Source organism: Colobus angolensis, unplaced genomic scaffold (assembly GCF_000951035.1).
Source record: "Colobus angolensis palliatus isolate OR3802 unplaced genomic scaffold, Cang.pa_1.0 Scaffold31, whole genome shotgun sequence".
Classification (NCBI taxonomy): domain Eukaryota; kingdom Metazoa; phylum Chordata; class Mammalia; order Primates; family Cercopithecidae; genus Colobus; species Colobus angolensis.
The window spans coordinates 355,921-365,849 of record NW_012116377.1 but is presented as its reverse complement, the minus strand read 5'-3'; the positions used below and the strand labels follow the sequence as shown (position 1 = coordinate 365,849).

At 39.6% G+C, this 9,929-nt stretch overlaps 1 protein-coding gene across 4 annotated transcripts in view; it reads right to left on the bottom strand.

Moving 5' to 3' along the window:
- Window positions 1–2,743: 2,743 nt before the first annotated feature.
- Window positions 2,744–9,929, bottom strand: part of ZNF260 (zinc finger protein 260) — a 17,690-nt gene continuing 10,504 nt past the window's right edge. The window contains exons 3-4 of one of the 4 annotated variants that reach the window (XM_011950611.1): window positions 9,355–9,462; window positions 2,744–7,771 (exon numbers count right to left, since the gene is read on the bottom strand). In XM_011950611.1, the coding sequence (XP_011806001.1) occupies window positions 6,070–7,308 (1,239 nt within the window). In that variant the 5' untranslated portion in view covers window positions 7,309–7,771; window positions 9,355–9,462 and the 3' untranslated portion in view covers window positions 2,744–6,069. The remainder of the gene's footprint in view (window positions 7,772–9,354; window positions 9,463–9,929) is intronic. The other 3 variants (XM_011950613.1, XM_011950610.1, XM_011950612.1) reach the window with 3 other exon arrangements.

Genomic DNA, 9,929 nt, shown 5'->3' with positions numbered 1-9,929 from the left:
GTGAAACCCTGTCTCTATTAAAAATACAAAAATTAGATGGGCATGGTGGTGTGCGCCTGTAGTCCCAGCGACCCGGGAGGCTGAGGCAGGAGAATGGCCTGAGCCCGGGAGGCAGAGATTGCAGTGAGCTGAGATCCGGCCACTGCACTCCAGCCAGGGTGACAGAGTGAGACTCCGTCTCAAAAAAAAAAAAAAAAAAAAAAAAAAGGAAAAGAACCAATAGGATAGAGAGATGTGAAGAAAGTTATTAATATGAAGATACATTTTTGGTAAGGCAAGTTAAAAGCAAAAGAGAATAACTTTGTATGAGAAGGAATATTATGTGATAAATATTGGTCCCTAAAGTGATTTTTTTTTTCTTAAAGAAAGCATAGGACAAAGCAGCAAGTCAAAGCATGTTGTCGAAGGTCTGAATAAGTTGTGACAAAGTTAGTGGTGACAGAGATCTGAATTACCCCATTACCAGTGGCATATTCATAGGAGTCCACAGCAACTTCAGCCCGTGACTTCTCAGAAGAAAGAATTCAACTGAGGGGAAGCAGAAAAAGAGACTGAGGCAAGTTTCAGAGCATGAGTGGAAGTTTATTTTAAAAGGCTTTAGAACAGTAAAGAAAGGAAAATTCACTTGGAAGAGAGCCAAACATATGCCTGAAGGTCCAAGAGAGAAAACACCCTTCCCACCCTCCCCCCAAAGAGTCTTTGGCCGGGTGCAGTGGCTCACACCTGTAATCCCAGCACTTTGGGAGGCGAAGGAGGGTGGATCATGAGGTCAGGAGATCAAGACCATCCTGGCCAATATGGTGAAACTCTGTCTCTACTAAAAATACAAAAATTAGCTGGACGCGGTGGCATGCACCTGTAATCCCAGCTACTCAGGAGGCTGAGGCAGGAGAATCACTTGAACCTGGGAGGTCTCCACCTTGCAGTGAGCCAAGAGCACGCCACTGCACTCCAGCCTGGGCAACAGAGCAAGACTTAGTCTCAAAAAAAAAAAAAAAAAAAAAAAAAAGACTTTAACCTTGATCCTAGGACTTTATAGACTCACCTCTTTCCCATGATTCTTCCTTTAGGGTGGGCTCCCCAAATGCACAGTGCTTTCCTTACCCTTTGGAATTAGGCACATGCAACATGTTTAGGGAGTTATGCACATGCCCATCTGAGGCTTTTTTCCTTTTTCTGGTGGCATGTGCCCCTGGTAGGTCATGTCACCATTTTGTCTCTTAACACACATGGCCAAGAAGCTGCTTTTCCCTGGGCCGGCATTCAGTTAACACTTTTAATGTTAACAGGTGTGGACCATCAGGAGATTGTCCCTCCTTGGAATTATCTTTTTTTCTTTTTTTTTTTCTTAAGACGGAGTTTCGCTCTGTCACCTAGGCTGGAGTGCCATGGTATGATCTCAGCTCACTGCAACCTCTGCCTCCCGGGTTCAAGCAATGCTCCTGTCTCAGCCTTCCGAGTAGCTGGGACTACAGGCATATGCCACCATGCCTGGCTAATTTTTGTATTTTTAGCAGAGACGTTTCATCATGTTGGTCAGGGTGGTCTTGAACTCCTGACCTCAAATGATCCGCCTGTCTTGGCCTCCCAAAGTGCTGGGATTACAGGCGTGAGCCACTGCACCTGGCAGAATTATCATTTTTCAAGAGGCAATGTCAAAACTGCCAAACCATTACCTGACATTCCCTAGTGGGTGGGCAGAAAGCCCTCACCTGCCTCGCTCATGCCTAACTATGTGTAACTATAAAATTCATGAAGGTTAAATTTATGCAATAAATTTTGTGTGACCAAATTGGCTATAATTAAAAGGCAATTATTTGTCTAAATATTTAGCTTTTATATTAAAAATACACTAATATAAAATAGCCAGGTGCGATGGCTCACGCCTGTAATCCCAGTACTTTGGGAGGCCAAAGTAGGTGGATCACTCGAGGTCAGAATTTCAAGACTAGCCTGGGCAACATGATGAATCCTGTCTACAAAAAACAGAAAACTAGGGCGGGCACCGGTGACTCATGCCTTTAATCTCAGCACTTTGGAAGGCCGAGGTGGGCGGATCATGAAGTCAAGAGATTGAGACCATCCTGGCCAACATTGTGAAACCCTGTCTCTATTAAAAATACAAAAATTAGATGGGCATGGTGGTGTGCGCCTGTAGTCCCAGCGACCCGGGAGGCTGAGGCAGGAGAATCGCTTGAACCCAGGAGGCGGCGGTTGCAGTGAGCGGAGATCGCGCCATTGCACTCCAGACTGGGCAACGGTGTGAGACTCTGTCTCAAAAAAAAAAGAAAAGAAAAGAAAAGAAAACTATAGCCAGGCATGGTGGCGCATGCCTATAGTCCCAGCTACTTGGGAAGCTGAGGTGGGAGGATGGCTTGAGCCTGGGTGGTGGAGGTTGCAGTGAGCCAAGATTGTGACACAATACTCCAGCCTGGGCGATAAGAGCCAGACCTTAACTCAAGAAAAGAAAAAGGCGGGCATAAAGATAAATAATCCTATAGAAAAATGAGCTAACAATATGAAAACTCTCAAAGAAGCAAATCTGGGAGCAAGTGAGGTTTATACTCATCAAAGAAGCATACAATTAAGTAGCATCATAGGATCTATTGCAGGGCCAGAGGATATGTTGTTCTTTTGGACCTGATTCTGACAACATCTATTAAAAATTTTAAAGTAACATCCATCCCTTGATCTGCCAATCCCTTCCCTATAATCTGACCCACAGAAATAAAAACAACTGAAATTGAAGGGGTGATTACACGAATTTTTATTGTAGCATTTCTTATGGTGGCAAATAAGCAAACTGTGAGTAAACAAGGGGGCAGATGAATAAATTTACAGTATACAATATTACAGAACATTATATTGCAATTGCTCATCTTACTCTGACCATCATAATTATTCTTTTTGCTGGGTCCAGGACCATGGCTAACTCAAGGCACAAAAAGATAGTCCTCCTGGTTTGGTCTGAATTTGAGTCCTAGTTATTCTGGTGACTTCAAGGCTACACAAGCCCATGGGCAAAACACTTACAAAATATGAAAGATTATTTAACTAAAGCAAAATGAGGAACGGAAGAAGACAGAATAGTTTAGATTCATGTAGACATACAAATATTTTCTTTGGGTATATTACCTCAGAAAATCAACAACTGTCATTTTTAATCTTATCTCAAGACCAACCTCCAGAAATGCTAATAAATGCTATAGTAATATTAACATTATATTGAGTTTAAAAGAAATTGATATATTTAAAAACAGTCTAAGGTTTAAATGCTGTATACTCATTTTCATAATCATTCAAAAATATCAGGGCAGGCACGGTGGCTCATGCCTGTAATCCCAGTGCTTTGGGAGGCTGAGGTGGGCAGATCACCTGAGGTCAGGAGTTCAAGACCAGCCTGACCAACATTACAGAAACACTGTCTCTACTAAAAATATAAAATTAGCTGGGCGTGGTGGCTCATGCCTGTAATCCCAGCTCTCTGGGAGGCCGAAGCAGGTGGATCACCTCAAGTTGGGAATTCAAGACCAGCCTAGCCAACATGGTGAAATTCCATCTCTACTAAAAATACAAAAGTAGCCGGGCGTGGTGGCACATGCCTGTAATCCCAGCTACTCAGGAGGCTGAGGCAGGATAACCACTTGAACCTGGGAGGCAGAGGTTGCAGTGAGCCGAGATTGTGCCATTACACTGCAGCCTGGGCAACAAGAACAAAACTCTGTCTCAAAAAAAAAAAAATCATTAGTAGTTTTCTCTGTCAATGTATTGTGGAAGGAAATCAAGTAAACAGAAATTCTCAAACAGATTTACTTCAAATAAGAGAACACTGTTCAGGTGGAAGATCTCCTTTTTCAGCACTGTCTTCCCAAGGTAACAAGGGGGTTGGGATTGACTTGGGTGTGTCTGACATAACTGTGAAAGAAATTTACTCTGCAAGTTAAAAGTGAAGCTGAAATCTAGGAGTTAATGTTTTACTCAATGGCTTATAAAAAAGTTAAGACTGACACAGTTTTCTCATTTTAAAAGTGGCTAATTTATAATGCTAACACTGGTTATGCAGAGTATTAAAATTTCTGATAAATGTTTTAGTAAAAACTAATTCTCTCCATGTCTGTGCATATATTATTTAATAATATATCCTTAAATGTATGTGATCAACCTGTGGCAAATCATAACCTCCAAGACTATATACAGATTAGAACTACATACAGATTATGTAAAGATTACTCTTGTGACACAAGTTAGTTTAATTGCATTTAAGTTGCCACCCCAATTAAAAATTATTTCATATGATTTTAGAAATATCTTCTATAGAATATTAGTATCTGACTAGGAATGTAAGTCCATTATAATGTTTCATGTATAGCTTCCTCACTCCTTTCTGGACTTTTTAATTTTCAGAAGTTTAAGGAAATAAATAGCAGGAATGATAGAATGGACACAAATATTACCACCACCCAGAATTAACATTTTGTTAGTTTACTTAGCATGTTTATTTCTTTTTAATAAGAAATAGATACAAAATTGAAGTATCCTTTAACTACCATGCTTGGTAACATTTCCCTTCTACCTCCTTTCTTCCTAGAGGTAACCACTCCACCTTTGGGAATTGAGTACATACATATCCTTTCAATCCATTCTTTAGTTTTACATAATTTATCCATAACCATGCTTAGTACTAGGGCTGATTAGTGTTGATTTTATTCAAATTCACAGAAGCATCATTACAATATGTTCATCATTTTTCTTCACTTGAATGTTTTTTTTAATCTTTCTGTTAATATATAGACTTAATTTGTCACTTAACTGCTAGAGAGTATTCTACTATGTTACTATGTCACATTTTATTCATCTATTTCACAAGAGACAGGCATTTGTTTCCCAATTTCTGGCTACTATAACTCATGGTGCAATGAATTATACAGCTACAGACCAGTATGTGACTCCGTGTTCATGTGTTTCTTGGGTATATGCATATATATAGTAGTTCCCCCTTATCCACAGCTTTGCTTTCCATGGTTTCAGTTACCTGTGGTCACCACAGTTCATAAACAGTTGAGAATAGTACAATAAGGTATTCTGAGAAAGATCATATTCACATAACTTTTATGATTACAGCATATTGTTATAATTGTTCCATTATATTTATTATTGTTTTAAATCTCTTGCTGTGTCTAATGTGTAAAGTATATTTTATCATAGGTATGTATAGATAAGAAAAAAACGTAGACATAGAGTTTGGTCCTATCTGGGTTTCAGGTATCCACTGGGGTTCTTAGAGTCCATCCCTTGCAGAAAATAGGGGACTACCATACTCAAGAGTGGAACTACCAGGTATTCTGGAATGTTTTAGAAATTCTTTCCTGCCCTAAGGTTTTAAAAACATTTTCTTATAAAACTATTATGGTATTAAGTATTGCTTTTTGCATTTCAGTCTTCAGTACTTTTAGAATTCATAAGAAAAATATTTTAACGTATGATGATGGGAGAGATCTATTATTTTTCCATATGAAGAGTCAATTACTTTTTAAATAATTCATGATTTCTCCACCAATTTGGGATACCGCCTCTATCAATTACTAATTCCCCATATATTCATGCATATTATTTCTGAATTCAATATTCTGTCTCAGTCTCAGTTTGACTGCTTCAATGACACATAATTTTGATGATTCTAGTTTTACAAGTCATATATGTAGCAAAACATATCACAAAAATGATAATTTTGCCTCTTAATTTCAAAACCTTACACGTCTCCTATCTATTTCTTAATGCATCTGGTAGGCCTTCCAAGAACACATTAAGTAGTGTCCATGACTAGATCCTAACTTTAATGAGAATACTCCTAGAAGTATAGCATCGATAATGCTTGTTGTGGGAGTTTTGGGGGTACGGGTTTTCTTTATACTATAATACTTATTAAACATCACAGTATTTAAGTTTTGAACTGCTGCTGAAGGACTTCCCACATTCATGTCACTTTAATGTAAAATGAATTTTCCAACACACTACTAAGTGTAAAATCTGCTGAACGTTTTGCTAAATCCAAGGCATTCATAGAGAACTTTAATGAGTATGAATTCTCTGGTGTCTAATGTGATGTGACTTTTGGCTGAAAGCTTTCCCGCATTCACTACACTGATAGGGTTTTTCACCAGTATGGATTCTCATGTGCAGAGCAAGGGTTGAGAACTGAGAAAAGGCTTTCCCACATTCATTACAACCATAGGGTTTCTCACCTGTATGGCTTCTCATATGCACAGTAAGAGATGAGCTTTGACAGAAGGCTTTCCCACAGACCTTACACTCATAAGGCTTATCACCCGTATGAATTCTTACGTGTACAATAAGTGATGTGATTCGAGAGAAGGCTTTTCCACATTTATTACATTCATAGGGTTTCTCTCCTGTATGAATATTGTGATGTTTAATGAGGTATTGCTTCTGCCTGAAGATTGTTCCACATTCATTACATTTGTAGGGTTTCTCTCCAATATGAATTTTCTCATGCTCAGTGAGATTTGATTTGCCACTGAAGGCTTTCCCACATTCCTTACATGTATAAGGTTTCTCTCCTGTGTGACTTCTCTGGTGTCTAATGAGGCTTGACTTCTGAATGAAAGCTTTCCCACACCCTTTACATTCATAAGGTTTCTCTCCAGTATGGATTCTCTGATGTATAATGAGGTTTTCCTTCTGGCTAAAAGCTTTTCCACACTCACTACATTTAAAGGGCTTCTTTCCAGTATGGATGTTCTGATGTTTAACGAGGTATTGCTTCTGGGTGAAGGCTCTTCCACACTGATTACATTCAAATGGTTTTTCTCCAGTATGAATTTTCTCATGCTCAGTGAGATACGCTTTGCCGTTAAAGGCTTTGCCACATTCCTTACATGCATAGGGTTTGGTTCCTGTATGATTTTTCTGGTGTCTGATGACGGTTGGCATCTGAATAGAGACTTTTTCACATTCATAAGGTTTCTCTCCAGTGTGATGTTTCTGATGAGAAAGGAAGTTTTCTTTCTGGCTGAAGGCTTTTCCACATTTATTACATTTATATGCCTTCTTTCCTGTGTGACTTCTAAGGTGTAGAGTAAGGGATGAGACTCGAGAGCACACTTTACCACATTCAGTGCATTCATGAGATTTCTCTCCAGTATGCATGTTCTTATGCTCTATGAGGTTCTGCTTCAGGCTAAAGGTTTTTCTACATTCATTACATTCATAAGGTTCCTCTCCAGTATGAATTTGATCATGCTGAAGGAGATCTGATTCATGCTGAAGACTTTCCAACATGCCTATCATGCATGTGAATTTAATCAGGAGATTTCCCTAGTATCAAATAAGATGTAATAATGATGAAAGCTTTCCCACATTCACTAAATTCATAGGGTGTATTTTCAATACTAATTCTCGGGTATCTAATGAAGTTAAATTTATGGTGGAAGACTTTTCTCACATTGATTACCCTGAGATGAGATGATTACAAAAAGGGATAAAATGTAACATTCTCTTTATATTCTTAATGGTTCTTATACAGCTTCTCCCATATTTAGGTATAAATTATTTATAAATTATGTTTCAAACTGTTTTAAACTGAGTCCCATACGCAGTAGGGTAGTCTTGAAGAATCAATGACTGTGTACAGAGGAAATACTTTGTTTCCTAAATTTTTCCTCAGTCTGTATTTTCACAGAGAAAGATGAGACTTAACTTACAAGTCTTTCATGTTGCGTCTTTATCTGTTTATAAACTTCCCAGGCTTCTTCTAAAAGGAAGTACAAAAAAATCATCATTGAAAAAGAGTTAATAAAATATATAGTACCTGGCACGTAATAAACATCCAATAAATTAGGTTATCATTATCATCAACGTAACATCACTAACACCTTTGAAGTTTCCCATTATTAATCTGATTTCAGAAATGTGTTATTGTAAAACAGTTTTTTTATTGAGATGGAATTTTGCTCTTGTTGCCCACGCTGGAGGGCAATGGTGCGACTTTGGCTCACGGCAACTTCTGCCTTCTGGGTTCAAGCGATTCTCATGCCTCAGCCTCCGGAGTAGCTGGGATTACAGAAGCCCGCCATCATGCCTGGCTAATTTTTGTATTTTTAGTAGAGATGAGGTTTCTCCACGTTGGCCAGGCCTGTCTGGAACTCCTGACTTCAGGCGATCTGCCCGCCTCAGCCTCCCAAAGTGCTGGGATTACAGGCATGAGCCACTGCGCATGGCTGTAAAATAGATTCTTTATCCAAGCCTAGTCTCATTATAAAATAAAGTTCAAATACAAATAACATTCCCAGGTATGTGTAATTTTAACTGCTTTTAAATGTAACCCAGCACGCTTCATAAATCAGTAAAATGAGAGAAAATAGGCGAGGTATGATGGTTCACACCTGTAATCCCAGCATTTTGGAAGGGTGAGGCAGGAAAATTGCTTGAGGCCAGGAGTTTGAGAGCAGCCTGCGTAACACAGTGAGACTCCCGTCTCTATAAAAAATTTAAAAACTAGCCAGGTATGGTGCCTGTAGTCCTAGCTACTGAGGAGGTTGAGGTGGGCAGACTGCTTAAGCCCAGGATTTCAAGGCTGCAATGAGCTATGATTGTGCCAGTGTCTGGGTGACAGAGCAGGATTAGGTCTTTTATTTTATTTTTTTGAGGCGGAGTCTTGCTCTGTCGCCCAGGCTGGAGTGCAGTGGCGTGATCGCAGCTCACTGCAAGTTCCAACTCTTGGGTTCACACCATTCTCCTGCCTCAGTCTCCCGGGTAGCTGGGACTACAGGTGCCGGCCACCACGCCCGGCTAATTTTTTGTATTTTTAGTAGAGACGGGGTTTCACAGTATTAGCCAGGATGGTCTCAATCTCCTGACCTCGTGATCTGCCTGCCTCGGCCTCCCAAAGTGCTGGCATTACAGGTGTGAGCCACTGTGCCCAGCCGACTCGGTCTTTAAAACATAAATAGGTGAGAAACAGGATGAAAGGACAAATACTTAAAAGACTGCGAGAGCATAGGAAGACAAGACAAAAATAAAATGAACAGAAAATTTTAAATAAGGTGCTTATTTCTATGTCTTCCCAAAACACCATTAAAATGACAGTAAAGGGTGAAAGGGGACACACACTTTTAAGAACTAAAAAGTTAAGAGGGTATCAGTGGACAAAAAGTATTAGGAGGACTAGGGATAGTGACTCATTCTTGTAATCCCAGCACTTTGGGATGCCAAGGCTGGAGCATTGCTTGAGGCCAGGAGTTTGAGATCAGCCTAAGCAGCACAGCAAGGCTTTATCTCTACAGAAATTTAAAAAATTAGGGAGGTGCAGTAGCATACACCTGTAGTCTTAGTTACTTGGGAGGCTGAAGTAGGAGGATAGCTTGAGCCCAGGACTTTGAGGCTGCAGTATGCTATCATCATGCCATTGCAATCCAGCCTAGGTGACAGAGTATGACCCTGTCTCTAAAAAAAAAAAGTATTAGGAAATTTTGGAAAGAAAGCAAATAGAGAACTATAAATTAACAGCAGAACTGAGTGGTTTAAAAAAAAGCCAGCAGATGTGGGTGCCAGCTTCACAGGTCTGTAACACAGATATTGACAGATAGGCTCTATCAGTGGAGAGACTGGGCAACAGTGGAAGGCAGGGCTTACAAAATGACTGTGAAAGGACCAGCTAATGCCCTGAACTCTCCTAGCTGGACAGAAATGTGAAGTTTATCATCCAGACAAAACTAAGAGGCTCCAAATTGAGTGACAACCAGCAAAGTAATGAGAGCAGCATAGTAAGAAGAGAAGAATGAGTAAAAGTTTATACATGTAACAGAGGCTCCTCTACTGTTAGATTTTGAGAATGCTAGTGGTTGCTAGGTGTCAGATGATGGAAGAATTATTTTCTTTTTTCTTTCTTTCTTTTCTTTTTCTTTTTTTTT